Source organism: Halichoerus grypus, chromosome 9 (genome assembly GCF_964656455.1).
Source record: "Halichoerus grypus chromosome 9, mHalGry1.hap1.1, whole genome shotgun sequence".
NCBI lineage: Eukaryota > Metazoa > Chordata > Mammalia > Carnivora > Phocidae > Halichoerus > Halichoerus grypus.
This window is the reverse complement of record NC_135720.1, coordinates 33,981,778-34,002,566: the sequence shown is the minus strand read 5'-3', so window position 1 is coordinate 34,002,566 and position 20,789 is coordinate 33,981,778. Positions and strand designations below refer to the sequence as shown.

At 38.6% G+C, this 20,789-nt stretch overlaps 1 protein-coding gene and 1 pseudogene across 2 annotated transcripts in view; both read left to right on the top strand.

Annotated features, from left to right (window-relative positions):
• Nucleotides 1–20,789, top strand: part of LAMA2 (laminin subunit alpha 2) — a 622,013-nt gene that overhangs the window by 468,212 nt on the left and 133,012 nt on the right. For both annotated transcript variants that reach the window (XM_078054754.1, XM_078054753.1), the window contains exons 33-35: nucleotides 208–350; nucleotides 3,971–4,069; nucleotides 19,147–19,258. In XM_078054754.1, coding sequence (XP_077910880.1) covers nucleotides 208–350; nucleotides 3,971–4,069; nucleotides 19,147–19,258 — 354 coding nt within the window. The remainder of the gene's footprint in view (nucleotides 1–207; nucleotides 351–3,970; nucleotides 4,070–19,146; nucleotides 19,259–20,789) is intronic.
• On the top strand, nucleotides 14,080–14,878 carry LOC144379154 (UV excision repair protein RAD23 homolog B pseudogene; annotated as a pseudogene).

The following is a 20,789-nucleotide window of genomic DNA, read 5'->3' as shown; positions in this document are numbered from 1 at the left end:
GCCAACAGGCATGTCTGCTCTCCTGTTGTTCTTTTCCTCTTTTTTCCAACCATCATCCATTTGAAAGTGTTAATTATCTAAGATGTGTAGCATCATCTCTCGTGGAATTATACGTGGGCCATAAAATATTTCATAGCTGAAATCTTTGAACATCTGCCTGGGATGTTTAACAGAAGTAAATATTCTATGTCATTTCCCCTTTCACAGTTTGTGGAGATGAATGCACGGGCCTTCTTCTCGGTGACTTGGCTCGCCTGGAGCAGATGGCCATGAGTATCAACCTCACTGGCCCACTACCTGCCCCATATAAAATGCTGTATGGTCTCGAAAATATGACTCAAGAACTAAAGGTAGGTTGGAGCAGTCATGGCAAGAGCCAGGGAAAAGATGACAGAAGCTTCCCAAGGGGTAGTGGCCAGAATTAGTAAATCTTCCCTTCACCCCAAATCAAGGCAAGCAACCAGGAGGAAAATTCAGAGATTTTCTAAACCAGTGTTTTTCAAATTTGAGTATTAACTATAACAGATTGCTGTTAAGGGAAAGTGGCTTATGTACCCTCAGTGCTTGGCCTAAATCAGCTTTATTATGTTATTTAAATATGTACAAACATAAAATCAGGTATAGTTCCTATACTTACAGCTTGATAAAATCAAAACACATTAATCCTTACAAAAGCCTAAAAAAAACCAATAAAATTAAAATTAAAAACATTAATATAAAATAACAGATGATTTTTGCTGAGAGCAAATTGCTGCTTGCAACAAGAATATGACCCTGACTACTTCCACACAGGTTCTTTCATCAGTATGTATATTACATATAATTCCTACCATTCTACAGTATGAACTACAGAGCCTCTTGCAAGGGGTCCTAAAATGACATTTGGCATTACTTGACAAGGTCACATGATTTACGTGTTCAATCTGCCATACGATCAGACATGCATGCAGAGGTAGGTGCTGAAATCAGATGGCCATAGCCATCTCTCAGGTGCCCGGCCTGAGTTCCAGAAATGCTTACATTAACATTTAAGTTTCCTGTCAAAATGAAAACACAAGATTAAAACTTTGTACTAGAGAGCTAGCAGACCTTTGAAAACACTTCAATGAGAACTAATTTGAAAAACACTATTCTAAAACATTGTTAAAACTTTCGGTAGTGGGTGGGAGAGGAGGAAATGTTAAGGAAATTGGGACTTCATCTGATAACAAAAGATGGAAAGTGACTCCCGATTTGCTATCCGTCAATGATCAGGTATTTTTTGAGAAATTCTGGAATGTTTCGGTATTGCACTTGGTTCCCTAGGAGTTTCATGACTCGTACACTGTGGTCACTACCCTCAGGAAGCTTACAGTCTATGTGGTTAAAGCAATAATTTAACAATCAGGATAATCATCATGTGTTTTATAAATTTTTGACTTACAATATTGTACAAAGATTGGAGAAACAGGTAATATTCAGAGAAACAAGGGAATGCATTATTAATGAGAGTGTAATTTGTGCTGGAACTTGAAGAATAGACACAATTTAATAGGCAGAGAAATGTTGGCAAGGACTGGAGGAAAAATCTAAGATTTACTCACTAGACACTGGCAGATACTCTTCTAGGGAGTATATTCTGTAATCTGGACCATGGCCTTCAAGGCAAGTATTATTATTCCTATTTTCCAGAAGAGGAAGCCAATAATGATGACAGCAAAAATAACTAACACTTAGTGGTGGGTATCTCTGTGCAAAGCAATTAAATGACTAAAGTCTTACATGAATTATCATACATAAATCTTCTACAAACTCCAAGAGGTAGGAAAGAAGTACTGTTTTTTTCAGGTAGGGAAACCGAAACACAGAGAAGTTAATGTGAGACACAAGATCACATGGCTACTAAATGCAGAGCCAGGATTTGAGTAGAGGCCCTATGACTTTAGGGCTGGGGAGAATGAAACTACCTTTGTCAAGCTCAGAGAGAGAACGTAACTTGCCTGGGAAGGCCCAGCCTAGCCTGCCATCGATAAAGCCTCGCTGGCCCTGGGCTCATACTCCTTCCTCGAGTCGAAGAAGAGAGTGTGTGAGCAGAGGTGGAGCTGTGAATTCACAGGGCCTCTCTGTCCTACATGAGAAGGCAGGCATGCTCGTAAAAGGTAAGGCTAGAAACTTGAGTGGGGCAGGGTGTTATGAAGGACAACCTTGAAAGCTAGACAGAGGAATCCGAGTTTACCTTGTAGGCCTCATATTCAGAAATGGGAGTTTTAATGAGGAAGATGCTGACTGGTAATTTTCCTTAGTCCCCCGCCACCCCATCCACGGTTTCAGTTACCCACAGTCAACCTTGGTTCACAAGCAGATGATCCCCCTTCTGACTTGTCATTAGAAGGTCAATAGTAGCCTCATGCCACGCCACAGTGCCTCATTATGTAAGCATTTCATCATCTTACATCATCACAAGAAGGGTGAATACATTCCAGTAATGTTTTTTGAGAGAGGGACAAAGTACATTCACATAATTTTTATTACAGCATATCTTTATAATTGTTCTATTTTATTGTTGTTAATCTCTTACTGGGCCCAATTTATGAATTAAATTTTATCCTAGGCTCATATGCAGAGGGAAAAACAGTATATCGGGGTTCAATACTACCAGCAGTTTCAGGCGTGTACTGGGGGTCCTGGGACATAGCCCCCATGGATGAGGGGGGACTACTCTGCATGGGAGGAATACAAAGAAAGGAGATTGAACTAGAAAAGCAAATACTTCAGTAGGACATAAACCATTTTGAAAATACTGCATGAGCACTGGATGAAGTAGCAAAAGGCCCTAATGGAAGAGCTTTTAATCTGTGGCCACTACCTGAACCAAGAGATACAGTCCTCTACCTCCTGAGGGCTGGCTGAGCGTTGGTCAACACCACCTTGATTTTCCTTCAATTCCAGTCTTTCTTGATTCGGGGTTTGTGTCCTTCTTCTACAATTTATTTAATACCTGGATCCTTGGGATCCTATTTTGATATTTTAAAATGGTAAGCAAATTATTTTACCTCCTCGTTTGTTTCCTTTCCCTGTGTCCAGCCAGAGACCACTGAGAACAGAGTTGTGTTTCTGAGCTCATTGCAACAAGGGACACTGCCCACTCTGGGGCATGTGGGTGTGTCTCCATAAGAAGGTCATAGAAATGACTCCGAGTATTGGGTTTGTGCTGCGTGTTCTGGGCCAGCTGTAAGGAAGCAGGGGTTTGGGCTGGGTTGGGTGCTATTAGGAAATGGAGGTAATGGATTATTCTAATGAATCTTATGGAGAAGGAGGGAAGAACACAGGGAGGCTAAAGCTATAATGACCAAAGGGGCAGTGGTCACTCAGATTCGACAGCAAATGGATTTTTGATACCTTTGAAACCATGGCTTTGTCTGTGCTTAGACAAGATTATGGAGTGGCCTTGTTTTCTTTCATTCATCACTGTCACAGGGTGACCCTGTCTAATGTTACTGTTCTGTGACATTGTGTTCAACAGAAGAAAACGGCCCCTCTGTGAGTGCCTGGCCAGGCCCCTCCTCTCCTTCTTTCCTGTAAACTCTCTGTTGGTGAAATGGGAGCCTTGAACAATCAGAGTTCATCTTGACTCTACCCCTTACGGGCCATGTGATCTTGGGCAAGTTTTAACTTTCTTCGAGCCAGAGTCTCTTCAGACACAAAACAAAAAAACATTTACCTCATAGAATTGTTGTAAGAATTAAGTGGGGAAAAAAAAAGCCTGGCACATAGTAATTTTTCAATAAATGACTGCAATTTGCATTGCTTGCCAGGATATTTTGCATTGCACTTCATATATATGTGCCCAGTTGAAATGGTTTATCTTTCCTTTGAAGGCGAGATGGTGAAATACTTTGTATAAAAAGGAAAACTGTTGTGTTAAATGTACAACCCCATGATCACTGCAAAACCTTTTACTAAAATGTATGTGGAATGAAATCTTTTTCAGCACCTGCTCTCACCTCAGCGGGCCCCAGAGAGGCTCATTCAATTGGCAGAGGGCAATCTGAACACGCTCGTGTCGGAAATGAATGAGCTTCTGACCAGGGTAAGCTGGGAGGGTCATGAATCTTCTTATAGCAGATAGATCATGTATTTTAAGGAAAATTACATCAAATTTCTGAAGTGCAACTATTGTTGTTTCTAATTCCCAATTTGGTGCATGAAGTAGATGTATTTTGACTTGCTACTTCTGCCTCAAATAAAATCCTGAAACTCAGTAGCATCAAAGGAAGTTGTGATGCTTGGGCAGCGCCAAGGACAAGGGCTAAAAATATCAGAGTGACAGTGTATTTTGAAAATTCTATCCAGTCACACATGAAAGTTTTTATCAATTTTGAATTCCAACAGCACTGTCTTTGACTATGTAAGGAAAAAAAAAACAAATGAAAATACTTACAGACGCTTTGATCTCATCACGGGATATTTGCATTTGTATAGAAATACAGTCTAAATCAGTATTCCCACACAAAAGAGGAAATCTTTATTGTGAAAATCCAAAGCATTTAAGACACTTTGAAAAGTTAGCATGTAAAGTCCATGTTACATTTATCAGACTTTTTAAGGAATTGGGTGTTTTAAACTTTCAAAACTGCAAGAAGGTCAAGTTTCTTTTTACTGTTAGAAAATGAAGAAAACAGCACAAAGTCCGCCATCTTGTGGCCAGAAAAATGCATGAGCAGAGAACTGGCTTGTCATTTAGGGATCCAGTTAGATTTTCTAAGAGCTTTAAATGACAACAAATATTGGAGCTAGAATGTTCTTACATATTATCTAGTGCATTTTTGTTTGTTTGTTTAAGAAGCGATACCTCAGGGCGTGACAATGAAAAGAATTACCACTGGCCATACAATTCCCTAAACTCAGGGACCTAAGTAGAACCCAGTCTCCAGATTCCCATTGGTCCAGTAATCTTTCCACCTCACATGCATGCTGCTGGTTTAGGAAAATTTCCACAAGGAAATCAAATCGGCTTCTGAGCACATAACACTAAACAATGGCCCTGAGATTACAAATAGCATATGAAACGCTTTTTCAGAATCTAGTACCAGCTAGATACAGAACAGAGTTGTTTGCCAGTTCTTGTTAGGTATTAATTAGATTAATAAGTACATTTATCTCATATTAATTTAATAGCTAATAACTTTGTATTTGCTATGTAATTACAACTAAATAAGAAATTTTAAACTGGTCATAGCAAACAAAGTAAACTCAATTCAACAAGCATGTATGAATGTTCACCCAAGCTAAGTGTTTGCAGATGAAAGATATAAATGAAGCCCAGTCTTTGTCTTCAAGGAACTTCGGTCTAGTGTGTGTGTGTGTGTGTGTGTGTGTGTGCGCGCGCGCTCATATATCTGTGTATGTGTGTGTGTGTGTGTATAAGATATGTTATTTAGATGTGTGGAGGGTAATGTGGGACAGCTGCATGCAAATATATAATAAAACATGAAATAAAATAAAGGTACAAGAAATGTACCTGAGAAACATAAATGGAATGATTTAATCTCTTTAAGGGTAATTAGGGAAAATTCCATGGAACAGGAGGCATTTCATTTATTCATTCATTTTATTAATACTTATTGGGCAGCTGCCGTGTTCTAGGTACTCTGTCAGAATGACAGACACTGGGAATAGAGGGATAAGCAAAACTGACACAAGCATTCTCTCATTGATCTGATTAGAGCCTAATGATCTGAGCCTAGAAACACAAGAAATATTTTACTAGGAAAGTCAGACCTTTATTATGTCTTAGCCTACATCTTTTCATCTCTTCAGCAGACTCTCCCATGCGGAATAAATTTTTCAAAATAGAATGCATATATTAGAGAAGTTTAAGGTTAAAAGCAAAGTTGATTGGAAAGTATGGACAGTTCCCACATACCCCCTAACCCTATACATACATAGCTTCCCCATTATTAACACCCCCACCCCCAGGGCGGTACATTTGTTGAAATAAATGAAGCTACGTTGACAATCATTATCATTCAAAGTTCATAGTGTACTGTGTGGTTCATTCATGATGTTGTACATTCTTTAGGTTTTGAGAAATGTTTAATGACATGTCTCCACCATTATAGTATCATATGGAGTAGTTTCACTGCCCTAAAAACCCTCTGTGCTCCACCTCCCTCCCTCCTCTCAAACCTCTGGCGAAGTGATCTTTTTACTGTCTCTATAGTTTTGCCTTTTCCAGAGCACCATATAGTTGGAATCATACACTATGTAGCCTTTTCACATGGACTTCTTGTACTTAGTAATATCCATTTAAGTTTCCTCTGTGTCTTTTCACGGCTTGATTGCTCATTTCTTTTTTAATGCTGAATAATATTTTCCATTGTCTGATTGCACCACAGTTTATTTATCCATTCATCTACTAAAGGACATCCCGGTTGCTTCCAAGTTTTGGCAGCATGAATAAAGCTACTATAAACATTTGAGTACATAAGTTTTCAATTCATTTTTGTAAATACCAAGGAGCTCAATTGGTGGATCCTATAGTAAAAGTATGTTTAGTTTTCTAAGAAATCACCAAACTGTCTTCCAAAGTGGTGGTACCATTTTGCATCTCACCAGCAATGAATAAGGTTCCAATTGCTCCACATCCTCACTAGCATTTGGTGTTGTCAGTGTTTTGAATTTTGGCCATTCTAATAGGTGTGTAGTTGTAGCTCCTTGTTTTAATTTACAATTTCCTAATGATATATGATACTGAGCATCTTCTTATATGCTCATTTGCCATCTGCATGTGTATCATCTTTGGTGAGATGTCTCTTTAGGTCTTGCTATGGACTGAGGGTTTATGTCCCCTCCAAAATTCCTATGTTGAAATTCTAACTGGCAGGGTGATGATAATAGGAGGTGAGGCCTTTGAGAGGTGATTAGGTCATGAATGTGGAATGCTAATGAATGGAATTAGTGCCCTATAAAAGGAACCCCTATAGGGTGCCTGGGTGGCTCAGATGGTTAAGCGTCTGCCTTCGACTAAGGTCGTGATCCCAGGGTCCTGGGGTCGAGTCCCGCATTGGGCTCTCTGCTCAGCGGGGAGCCTGCCTCTCTCTCTCTCTCTCTCTCTCTCTCTCTCTCTCTCTGTCTCTTATGAGTGAATAAATAAAATCTTTAAAAAATAAAAATAAAAAATAAATAAAATAAAAGAACCCCTATAGAAGAGAGATTCTTTTCCCCTTCCTTGCCTTATGAGGACACAGTGAAAAATGGTACTAGGAAGTCCTCACCAGACACCAAATCCGCTGGGGACTTGATCTTGCACTTCCCAGTCTCCAGAATTATGAGAAATAAACTTTTGTTGTTATAAGCCACCTAATGTATAATATTTGATTATGGCAGCCCAGATGGACTAAGACAAATCTTTTCTCATTTCTTTTTTATTTGCGTTGTTTGTTTTCTTATTATTGAGCTTTAAGAGGTCTTTGTATATTTTGGGTGCTAGCCCTTTATCAGATATGTCTTTTGTAAATATTTTTCCCCAGTCTGTGGCTTGCTTTCTCATTCTCTTGACTGTGTCTTTCACAGTGCAGAAGTTTTTAATTTTAATGAAGTCCAGCTTATCAATTATTTCTTTCATGGATTTGACTTTGGTATTGTATCTAAACGTTGTCACCATATTCAAGGTCATCTAGATTTTCTCCTATTATCTTCTAGGTGTTTTATAGTTTTGTATTTTACATTCAGGTCTATGATCCAATTTCAGTTAATTTCAATATTATTTTTAAATAAACTTGTTATTTTAGAATAGTTTTAGATTTACAGAAAAGTTATAAAGGTAATACAGAGATTTTCTCTATACTCCATACCCAGTTTCCCCTACTGTTAATTTCTTGGTATGATATGTCTGCTACAACTAATGAACTAGTATTGATCCATTATTATTAACTAAAAACTGTACTTTATTCAGATTTCTTCAGTTCTCACTTAACATCTTTATATTATTCCAGAATCCCCTCCAGGATACTGCATTACATTTAGTCATCGTGCCTTCTTAGGCTATGGACTGAGATTTAGACTTTCCTTGTTTTTGATGATTTTGATAGTTTTGACAAGCTCATGTATTTTGTAGGATGTCCCTCAGTTGGGGCTTAACTCATGTTTTTGTGATAAGTATGGAGTTATGGGTTTTTGTGGGAAAGGCTAAAGAAGTAAAGTATCATTTTTATCATTTTATCATTTTTATTACATCAAATTAAGAACCCATGCAATCCATATGTCTTCTTATCTTGATTACCTGGCTAAGGTAGTGTTTGCCAGATTTGTCCACTGTAAAGTTATTCTTTTTCTAAGACCATTTTTATCTGTGCAATCTTCAGATTTTATAACACAAAAAGCCTAGAAATAAGACTACTGAAAGCAAAGATCTCTTCAGTGAAGTGAGGATGAGGAGGAAATGAAAATCCTCATTTATTAATTAACCTTGTCTCTATCACATTTATAATTAGAGACATAACTATCATGGAGACCATAAATACTCAAGTCAACATGATCAATTCTTCCCCTATTGTCATGCTGCATGATAATCAAAAGGTGAATTGATACATATGGAATCATCACTAGAAGGCTAGATGACTGAAATATCCAATAGTATCAGCCTAAGACCACCAGTACCTTTATCTCGTGGCCATGAATGATCCAGCATTGGGACCACAGTCTGAGAAGTGTGGTAGCCATGACTTTCATGGTTACATTAGAGGAGACAGTGCCTTAAACTAGGAGCCCACATGGGAATTACTTGGGGCCAGGTCTCACTCCCAAAGGTTGTGATGTAATTGCTCTGAGGGGGGCAGTAAGTGCACTGGGATTTTCAAGAGCTCTTGGGATGATTCTGATGTCAGCCAAGGTTGAAAACTACTGTGAGCTTATAATCACCTGATAATTCCAGCTCCCTTCTTTCACTGGTACAGCCAGTCTTTTTATGCTCCTTTTTTTCTGCTTTGTTGGCTGACCAGTCGATTTATGACTAACACATTCTTTAGATTTGTTAAAGCATTTGGTGAGTCTCATCCTACATAGCTGGTGTAGGTGCTTGCCTTTTCTCCTACAAGTGCTTATATATTCTATGCTCATTTTTTCATGGAGCAATCTAGTTCTCTAATAACCTGTGGTAAAGAGAATCATATTCCTCCCCAAACTAACACTTAACATGCATTTTATATAATTTATAGTGCAAATATTACACAGGCAAAATATTACATAATCACACATCTCTTTCAGTGTATTTTGGTTTATTGCCATTTGATTTCCCTCTTGAAATATAAGTTTCTTGAAACATAGGAATCATATTTAGCATATTTGAACTGTCCTACAATGTGTGTGAATACCGAGATGCTTTTTGAGGCCAACTCCATATATCTCCATAGCTACTGTTCTTAGCTCCCTCTCCTGTTTCACAGCCAAAGTTTTTGAAGGCTTTGGAGACAGGTCTGCATTCTCTTCTCACTCCACTGCAATTTAGATTTCCTCTCCCAGCTTGCTACTAAAGCTATTTCTAAAAGATAACCAGTGACATGTTGGTCACTAAATCCAATGAAAACTTTAATTTACTTGAACCCCCTGTAGCAATTGCCATTTTTGACCCTTCCTTCCTTCTTCACATATTCTCCTCTAGTTTTCTCTTAATTCTCTGTCCTTTTATTCTCAGGCTCTTACTCTGTCTATCCCTTTAAAGTTGGTTTTCTTGGGGTACAGTCATCAATCTACATCTTTTCTCACTTGTAAATTCTTTCTTTGGGCTTTAATTGCTGAAGATTCAAAAATCTATATTTTCAAAACAGACTTTATTCTCCGGCTTCAGTCCTAGAAACCTAGCTGCCGATAGGACATCTCAAATTAAACTCATCATCTTCCTCTTAAAACCCATACTTTTTCCTATTTAGAGCATCTCAGTGATTTGTCCTCCAATATGTAGCCAGTTCCCCCCCCAAAAAAAATGAATGAGTTACCCTTTACCTTCATTTTCAACCCAATCCAATTCAGTTTCCATGTATGACCTCTCTTTCCAAGCCATCTCCAACTCCAACCAATTATTAATCATGTAACAGAGTAAACTCTCCAAATCACAGACCTGATCATTTTGCTCTGCTCCAAATTCTACAACAGCTCTCCATTTGGTGTAGTATGACATATGATGCTCTCCCGTTGTGATCTGATTCTTGCTTAACTGCCCAGCCTCATCTCTCCCCAAATTCGTGGCCTGGTTATCGGGACCCTGATACATTTAACATATAAGCCAGAAAGCTAGAAATTTTCCTCAGTCCTTTTTCTTCTTCACTGTACTCCCACTTATTCAACCCATTATCAAATGCAGGGGGTTGCTCTTCTTGTATAGATCTCCTCTCCGCTATCCAACTCTCATTCCATCTCCATAATCTTTAGTTTGGAATTACCACGTGGGTTTTCTAGCTACTCCCTCTGCTTTTACTCTTGTTTTCCTTCCACTTTGTTCTCTACAGTGTAGCCAGAATGCACTTTTGCTATTCCAAATCTGAAGATGTCACCCGGGTGCTTAAACTCATCCTCCAACTTCTCATGGCTCTTAAGTGAGCGCTTCCAGTCCTCTTGTTGGCCGCATCTCCTGCCACCTGTGCTTCTCACCATCTGCGCTCCAGCCATACAGCCCTTCAGTTACCTCATCCCACCGCTGAGCCTTTCCATAGGTTTCTTTTAGCCTTTGAAGTAAATCACCTTCTCCTGTATCTTGTTAACTTCTATTCATTCCAGTTCACCTTTCAAACCTCAGCTCATGGAACGCTGCCTTAGGGAGACATTTTAGGTGTGATGAGACTCCTCTATAACTGTCTTATACCACTGTGCTTTTTCTTCAGTTTGTAATTATAAATTTATTTTCATGATCACTCAACAAATACATCTCTACTCTACCAGACTATAGGCTCCAAAAGGGCAGGAGGTATGTCCTTTAATTTTTTTTTTTCTCACCACAGTATCACCAATATCACGCACACAGTAGTTCAGTAATTTGTTTAATTAATTAACTGTGAATAATTTAAAAATAGCATTTGAACAACTAGATGACAGGTAGAAAAACTCAAAATAAGCATTGATTTTTAATGTCTCTAAAATACACTAAAATCAGGCATATATTTATAATTATATTCAGTTGGATGTTTTACTTCCTTTGATAAGCATCTTCTAAATGTTTATCCGTAAGGTGAGAATGCTGTGTAATAGACTGAACTATATAAAATATCAAAATTGAGCTTTATTTTCATTGTCTTTTACTGCCTATTTAAAATCAAATTTAAATAAAAATTATTTCTAAAATGATGAAACTAGCTTTTAAATGATTTAAGTGCCAAAAATATTGTATATGTTTATCTTATTTATAGTGTTAAGAGATTTAAGTTTCCTACAATTTTTTTTTATTCCTATTACATTTTAAAAGAGAGAGAGAGAATGTAAAGCACATCATACTTGTTTGGTTTGGGACTCTGAAAACAGACACCTGAAATATTTAGGGAGAAATTGTATAGAACTCACTTATTACCATTCCAGAGAGCCACTTGGCTTCTCTCTATCACTTTCCTTGTGTGTTGTCTAATAGCTTGCCTGAGGAGTCCTTCACTGACACTTAGATATACAAAACTGGTAGTTTTCGAAGATGACCCTTGAGAATATCATATAAATGATTAGATCTGAAATTTAATTTCAGCAGGAGGGCATATAAGTCTGCAAATGCAAAAGTGGATGGCATCTAAGCAATGTTGTCTATTCACTAGTTAGATTTGCCCCATTAGATTCTAGTTTTAACATAAAGAAGGCAGAAAATGAAAGACACTAGTAATATCCAACCAAGAAAATTATGTGCAGGTTTCAAGAGGCACAGTGAGAACTGCTTGAGCTAAAGCAAGAAAGTAACAGCTACATTGTTCAGAAGTAAATTAATGCGTGCCTAATGGTAATGCATGCTGCCTAATATAAATACTCTAAAAAAATAAAGGAAAAAGAAAAAAAGAAAAATAGAAGGAAAAAATACCTAGTTTAGTGAACTTGAATGTAAAAAAAGGTAATCAAAAGTAAGAGAGAAACACAAGGTACTGCTTAAGGCATCATTTAGAAGGGAATGCTGGAAAGATTGTAGAACTGAGGTAAGAGGATGTAAAAATAAGAAAATCAAAGATAGAGAATCAAAGGAAGATTGTACGGCATAGTAGGATAAATGAGAAGACATTTGTCAAATACTCAAAGGACAAGATAATAGTGAATGAGAGGGAATATGACTAAGGGATGGAATGGTAATTTAATAAAATGCAAGAAGAACTAAACTGAATCAGACAGATAGCTCCTATCATGTAGTATTTAGCATTCATCTGTAACATTATCAATAGCCTGTCCTGGGTAAAACTGATTGTCGTGAATTTCACCATGATACCGCTATCTATCACCACTCCCTATGGGTGATAGTGCATTTGTCATAGGCTTCCTTTATGGAGTCTCTCATGGGTGGTTTTGACAAGGGTGACTCTTCACCTTAATTACTGTGTAATAAGACATGACTTTTAAAAATGTGTCTATATGATGTTCTGCTATGGATTTTTAAATATGTTAATTTACTAAAACCTAAAGGTGATACACTTCAAGTACTACCTAAGCTCAAGCAGCATCCCTCCTTTCACCCAGAATGCTCACCTTTTTCATGTATTTTCCTATTCTTCCCGGATATTAGCATAATATAAGTTAGTGCTTGATACGGACAAAATATAAAGCTGTGAGAAAATGTGTGTTTTGCCCCCAGTTCCCTGTGTGTATGAGTTCAGATGAGTCACTTAACCTCTCCATACCTTCACTTTCATCAGTGTAAAAATAGGGATTATGCCCTCTGTGTATCTTTAAAAGCAGGAAGGGTAAATGAGACACAGGAGAGTATTACAAGCCCTTCTGAACACACATATCAATCCAGGATATGGTTGAGCCTGATTCTGTAACCCATATTTTGGAGCGCTAATACCATGAATCAATGCCTTTTTGCCAGGAACCTCACATTTCCTCCTCTTCTGGAGCATGGCCGAGAGGGGCGGCTTTTCTCATTTCTGTAGGGGAAGGCTACCTTCTTCCTCAGGAAGCACTGTGCTGGCCCTAAACTGGGCTGGCCCTAAAGAGTTCTGCCTCCTCCCAAACCCAATCCTGCCCGCATTACTTGGCGTGTAATTGCAGGTTAGTTTTTAATGACCATGAAGCCAGTGACAAGAATACAGTGTGGTTGGAATTGAGGGGTCTCCTGCCTGGCTCTCCTCCTAAGCACTCAGCTGCAGCTCTTGAGCACAAGCTTCCCATTAGGCTCTGAAAAATACCCAGGAACTGCCCAGCCATCCACATTCACTGGCAAGCCTAGCACTTGGCAGAAGGCCAGTTTGCATGGTATTGGGAAGGCATAGAGATTTTTTGTTTCCTTCAATAGGCGTTGGAACTTCAAAGGGATTTGTAGTTGGTTTGATGATTATTATACCAGCTAATCACTCAATATCTACTATGCCTGGCACTCTGAGGAATAAAAAAAAAAAATAGACATTAAAAAAATAAGACATAGCCTCAGCCCCAAGGACAGAGATTAGATAGAAATGGCAAAACACCTAACAAAGTAACTACCCAACAGAGTCATGAATGGTGGTAATGATAGTTGTTTTTAAAAATCTAAGAAAGGGTCCTGCCCCCATGGCCAGCTGACCCGCTGCCTGGTGGCACCAAGTAGGTTACCCCGCAGACCCTCCAGCAACAGGACTGACATTGACCCCAGGGGGCGATGAAAGCACTGAAAGAGAAGGTTGAATCTGGAAAGGGGGAAAGATGTCTTTCCTGTAGCAGGTCAAAAATTAATTTATTCCAGCAAAGTCCTCAATGATGATACTGCTCTAAAAGAGTATAAAAGTGATGAAGAAACCTTGTGATGGTTACAGTGGCAAAACCTAAAGCCGTCCCAGCACCAGCACAGATCACATCCTGCCAGGGCACCACCATTAGCTCCTCCAGGAGGTGGGCTGTGGCTCGGGGCCCCACTCCCACACCTGCACCCGCCAGGGCAATGAAAACAAGAAAACCCTGCAGAAAAGCCAGCAGAAATGAATGGTGCACCAGGAGAGTCTTCTCGGCCAAACACTTTTGAAGACGCAACAGGTGCACGTGTCCCAGGGCAGTCTTGTGAGAACGTGGTAACTGAGATCACGTCAATGGGCTATGAAGGCCGGCAAATGACCACAGCCCTAAGAGCTGGTTTCAACTACCCTGACAGAGCAGTGGGGCATCTTTCTATGGGAACCCCGGAGATAGAGAAAGTCGGGCTGTGGTTGATCCCCTCCCCCAGCAGCTAGGACGGGGGCTCCTCAGTCTTCAGTGGCTGCAGCTGCAACCCTACAAGTTCTGGAGAAGCCCCTTGAATTCTTACGGATCAGCCTCAGTTTCAACAGATGAGACAAAGGACTAACAGAATCCTTCCCTGCTTCTGGCATTGCTGTCAGAGGTCAAGAACATTCTCAACTCCTGCAGCATATTAGCCAACCCCAGGATCATTTGATTCCGGTGTTAAATGAACCAGTTCAAGAAGCAGGTGGTCAAGGAGGAGGGCGTGGAGGCGCGGGGGCGGAGCTGCACAAGCCGAAGTGCGCCTGTGAGCTACACTCAAGGAACGTCTCGGGACTGAGAAGCCATAGAAGGATGAAAGGCGCTAGGGTTTCCTGAAGGACTTGTGATACGAGCATAGTTTGCTTGTGAGAAGAATGAGAACTTGGCTGTCAATTTTCTTCTATAGCAAAACTTTGATGAAGATGGAAAGGGACTTTTTTCCTCATATGTCACGCAGATCATCACACTGCATTCACTGGATTGTCTCAGATGACTTGGGCTCATAGGCACGATACTTGGTATCAGGCAGGAGATGGTTGGGGGTGGGGATACAGGGCAGGTATAAATGCCTACATGTCTGCTGCATTTAGCAGATGCCACAGTCCGCACAGTGTGTAAAATACTATACAACCCAAAGTCAGATTTTGCAGGTCTCTGTTTCTTCTATAAAACACAAGGTAACTTTTCCTAGGTTTCACTTTTTTTTTTTTTTAGTGTATTGAATCCAAAAATTTAGTGTAATGCCCTGCTTCACATTTCTTTGACTTAACATTGATTTCAGAATGTTATGTAGAGTGCATGGGTGGCTCAGTAAGCGTGGGACTCTTGGTCTCAGCTGAGATCATGATCTCATGGGTTGGGAGATCAAGCCCAGCACCTGGCTCTGGGCTCAGCAGGGAGTCTGCTTGAGGTCCTCTCTCCCTGCAGCTCCCCCTGCTCACGTGCATGCTCTCTCTCTGTCTCTCTCTCTCAAATAAATAAATCTAAAAAAAGAATCTTTGCTCCCTGTAATCTACAGTCTCTATTTTGGAGCAACACTGGATAATGGCTTTGTGAAATTGAAAAAACAGTTGGAGCAACTATAAACAGAAATGCCAAATTATGGACTTATTGTCGCTGCTTCATATATGTATAAAATTAATGTGTAAGAAAGCCCATTCTCTCAAGTTAAATACCTGGGGACGGGGAAGGAGGAGAAAAGGGGAACATTCTAAAATGAAAATACTGCGATTTGAAAATTTTTTGATCACTGGGGCACCTGGGTGGCTCAGTCGGTTAAGCATCTGCTTTCAGCTCAGGTCATGATCCCAGGGTCCTGGGATCGAGCCCCGCATCGGGCTCCCTGCTCGGCAGGGAGCCTGCTTCTCCCTCTCCCACTTCCCCTGCTTGTGCGCTCTCTCTCATTCTGTCAAATAAATAAATAAAATCTTTAAAAAATTTTTTTAAAAAAATTTTTTGATCATTGAATATGACATCCTTCTAACATGATTGGAGGAACTGCAAGAGTAGGCAGAGTTATCTTCCTGTTTACGTTTTTTGGTTTGTTTGTTTCTTGGTTTGCTTTGGGGAAAAAATTGGTAGGTGTCTAATTACTGTTTACTTCATTATTGTGTTGCAGTAAAAGTTTTAAAATCACCATTGCATGTTTACTTTGGAAGTACCCCTTTGTGAGAGTGAGCATTTTGGGGCCAACGGAGAAATGCAGCATTCACTCTCCTTCCCCTTCCCTCAGCAGAAATGTGTTTATCAACAAGTCACAAGTTCAAACTGCTGCCTTTCTTTAAAGCCAGAAAATGCTAATTCAGTTCAGAATTAATGCAAAGGTTTCAGAACTGGGTTTCTGATGTTTGTAAATATGTTTCCATATTAGATAAGAATGTATGACCATTGATGTCATTAGGATGATATTACTTTCAAAAAGAGAAGGAGGACAGAAGTATAATACAGAATCTTTTATTGCATTGGAAAGACTGGTGAAGTCTTTTAGAAGAATTGGAAGATGCAACTGGAAGGTACTTTGGAAAATATACAATCAAGATATCTCATGGCATATTAAAAGAAAAATTTTAATAGGAAAGAAAGAAGAAAAGAAAAGAGAAAAAAAATCGAAGAAAGGAAAGCATAAGCCAAAATGGTCAGGGGTGGCTTCACAAAGAAGGTTGAGTTGGAACTGACTCTTGAAGGCTGGATTTATTTTGGATAATTGGAGAGGAGTTAAGGAACAATAGTATAAACAAAAGCCCTTTCTGGGAGTGTTCATAGAAAGGTAGGCAATGGGAATGGTAATAAGGTCGGCAAGATTCACTAGGTAATTGCTTAATCATTTATTGAACATTCATTCAATATTTGCTCTCAGTGAGGCATCACACTAGGAGCTGGATATAAAGTGATGAACAAAACAGACCAAGTCCCTGCTCTCTTAGAGCTTACCTTTTAGTCAGGGAGGTAACCAACAAATAGAGGAGCCATAAGTAATTCTAAAATGCATGGTATTATGAAAAAAAATGTTCTGTGAAAGTCTGGAAACCTGGCTAGGTGCCCTAGAAATGGCCAGACCTAGAAGGGACACTGAAACTGAAAGATGAAAGATGAAAGATGACAAATGACAAGGATCCATCCATTGAAAGGACCGAGGAAAAGTTTATTCCAGGCAAAGACAGCAGGATCCGAGAAGAGCCTAAGAAGGAAAGAGTTTGGCATATTTCACATACTAAACAGAAGCCAGGGAGATTGATTGCACAGGGTCTTCATGATAACTCTTTTAACTTGTTTCTTATCATGGGTCATGTAGAATTCTTGACATCTTTACTATTGGAGTGCTCCTATAATCAGTACCAAGTTTGTTAATGATGACTCTTACATGTTGTTGTATAAATTAATTAAGAAAGAAGAATTAAAGGCAGTGGATGGGATCGTGATCATCCAGAATTTAAGAGACAGTGTATCAATATATATTTATTTTAAAAAATTAAATGCTTTAGGCTATGAGCCAGAATTGGTAGCCTTTGTTGTGTGAATATGTAAGTTATGATCTTTTAGTAATATAGATAAGATACTGATAAAGCAAAGAATAAATTTTAAGTTTAAATCATAATGTACACTTCCTGTGTGGTAATACAGTGCTGGTAATACATTAATAATTAAGATATTGAAAATGACCACAATGTGGATCAAGTCCCTTAGTAAAGTCTGTGATATGTGAAAATAGGAGTGATATTGTAGAGTACAATCGAGTCCAGGCTAGACAAACATCTACGACAGCTTAGAAAGCCAACATCTTAAGCAGCTGACTTTAGTAATGTTAAAGTAACATTTAAAATGTTATAGGTATGTGTATATGCATGTGGTGTGTATATGTAAAAATATTGATTAGCACCTTCTAAATAATTTTGTATATTTACTGCAGACTGTTAAGAGGGATTTTTAAAACTTCCAGTGGATCTTATCCTTTCATCCTTTTATTTGTGATGGTAACACTCACAGATTGAGAAATTAGTTGATGATAGTTGGACTTTATATTCTACCTTTTATGTAAAACCTTGAAAGGGGTCATGAATTAAACCTCTTATTGCCCCCTGGGAAATCACAAAATGCAATATAATTTCTATAGCATCTCTTACTGTGTTCTGTGTTGGCCAGACATTTAGTTCTATTTTAATTTCTATCTAAAATTCTCTTATGTGTGTAAAAAAAAAAAATTTTAGAATCTCTGGGCATGTCTAGAATGCAAACACTCTGGTACAGGATTATAGATATTAATACTCTGCCAATTTGGACCTTTTTCAAATTATTTTAAGGCAGTTTGTGATTCTTTGATTCATTATCTGTAGTTAGATTATCCCTATCTTTTTAGTAAAAAAAAAAAAAGTCCTATTTATTAGCATATGTCATGCGTAGAAAAATGAACTGTACGCCTATTTCAAGGTGCTCTAAACCTTATAGTATCTTTTAAGAAACTTTGAATATTGCATATGCCATTTTTATTTGACTAAATATAGCATATCTTAACTATGAACGCATTGAATGGATTCCTTTGTGTCAAGTGGTATCTTCAATGGGAATGAAGGTGCAAATGTGTGGGGATATTCTTTGGGGGCGTGAAGCTATTTGTGGAGTTGTTTTATTTTGTTGACAATGATGTATAGTACTGTGATTAACAGCTGTCTTTTCTGGTGATGACATATGGGAAAAGTTATCATTTATTCTTCTTTAACGGTTTCCTGGCATCTTCAGAGTGTTATAAAACAAGCATTTACTACTGAGTAGCTGAGCATTTCTCCCTCTTTGTTTCTTTAATTAACGTATTGATCTAGACTGCATCTATAGGATCAAGCTTATTGAGACAGACTGCCTGTGCCTCCTCAAGAGATCATTGCTACGCTCCACACTTTTTCAGTAAATAAAATATGGACAAAACTGCAACATGTGGAGGCTGAAGAATCCATTAAATACTTTTGGCAACTGTACCTCAAAGATACTTCAAAAATAATTGTGTTTTATCGCTTCTTCTATGTCATTGCATATAGCAAGGGTTTTAAAAAGCCCAAATACAACTCTCTGATTTCCATTTAATGGAAGAAGTAATAAAGTTTAATTGTATACTGGAGCATGGGGTGTCATTTCCAGTATATCTGATCAATAATTCATCGATTGCCTTTGGCTCAGAGTTATATTTGAAAGAAAATGTAGCCAGTGGGAGCTTATCTCGCTGTAGCTTCATCATCTCAATTAATTATGCTTTTCCTGAATTTGGATCATTAGGCTACCAAAGTGACAGCAGATGGCGAGCAAACTGGACAGGATGCTGAGAGGACCAACAGGAGAGCAGACTCCTTAGGAGGATTCATTAAGGAGCTTTCCCAGGATGCAGAAGGTATTAGAATCATTTAATTTAATCATTATGTCTCCCACCAGAAAAATAGAAAAAGGGATTACACAGGACCGGAATTTCTCTAGTAAGAAATGCCCTTTCTCAATCTGAGGGTTGGCTTTTGAAAAGTACTTAGGTTGGGACAGTCAAGGGCATTATCTGCCAAGCATCTCCAATCTACAATGTTAAATAGGGCATAATAGTCAGTGAATTAGTCATTATGAGTGCAGGCTCGTGGTAAACTGAATGCAGTCCCTTAGGAATGCCTTAATTTTTGAGGAATGGCTATTATGAGTAAATAACCAATAAACTTATGCTTTGCTATTGTTTGTATTCAAAACTATTGAGAAGATTAATTTTTTAAAAAGCTAATTTTATCATTCCACTCAGTACATTAAAGCAGCACTTTAATTTCTCAAAATGGCTTTTAAAATACTTGGTGCTGTTTTTAATGAACATCTGTTGCTTGGAGTCTGGACTTGCTACCTTACCAGAAGCTTCACTGTATTTAGTCCATCATTCTCTAGGAATTAGTGCTTGGCAACTACCAATCTGATTTAGGATCAAAGTGGAAGCTATTTGGGGGCTAAACCCCAGATTAAGAACTCTTAAAGAAAACATAAAAAACCCAAAAATCTAGATCTTAAGTGTCTATTATTATACAGTAAACATACATGCAGGTTTAGAAAGTAGGAAAAATGTTTTGGGTTTTTTCTCTTAAAAAATAAAATATTTTTATTGCTTTACAGTGTTACATGTTTTAGATATTTTGCTTGGAAATACAGCCAAATAAGTCAGAACATGAGATAACCTTCAAGGCAGATCCTGACAGGTAAATCTTAGGAATCACTGGCCAAAAAGAGACAGAAAACTCCCAAAGATTCCCCACTGCAAGAAGCAACAGAGTTTTAATCTGAGGCAAAACATGTCAGGACCTGAAACAGAAGTTACACCTACCGGAAAATTTTTAACTAACTCATTATGGTTTATCTTCTGCTAGATGGAGTTTTTTGTGCTTTTCCTGGTTTTATTTTCCATTAATGCGACTTGAAGTGTTCTCCCCCCCAGCACTCCCTCCACCCCACAAAAAAAAAAAAAAAAAAAAAAAATCCCATTGCAGGTAAAACAATTTCTGCCTGCATCCATGAAGGCATGGTCAATAACCCAGTAATTTTCCTTTTCCTTCTACCTCAATCTCAAACACTCAATACTTCAGCCGATCCTGGAAACTTATTTTGAAATCATTCCAATCAAATATTCATGCATAAGAATAAATGCTTGTCCATGTTTTCAACAGACTCCAACATCAGCACTGCTCATGTGCTCGCTCTCTGCATTGTACCCCCCACCCAGTCTGTGCACCACACAAAGGCACCAGCAGGGGGCAGGTGGAGACGAGATTTTGTCCAGGTTTTGCTCATCGCCCACAGTCCATCATCCATCAGAGAAAAGGGTTATGTATTATCAAAAGTGTCTCCCATTCTCAAAATTGTGCATCCATCAGACAGTCTGGTTGTGTCTGTCCAGACAGGAC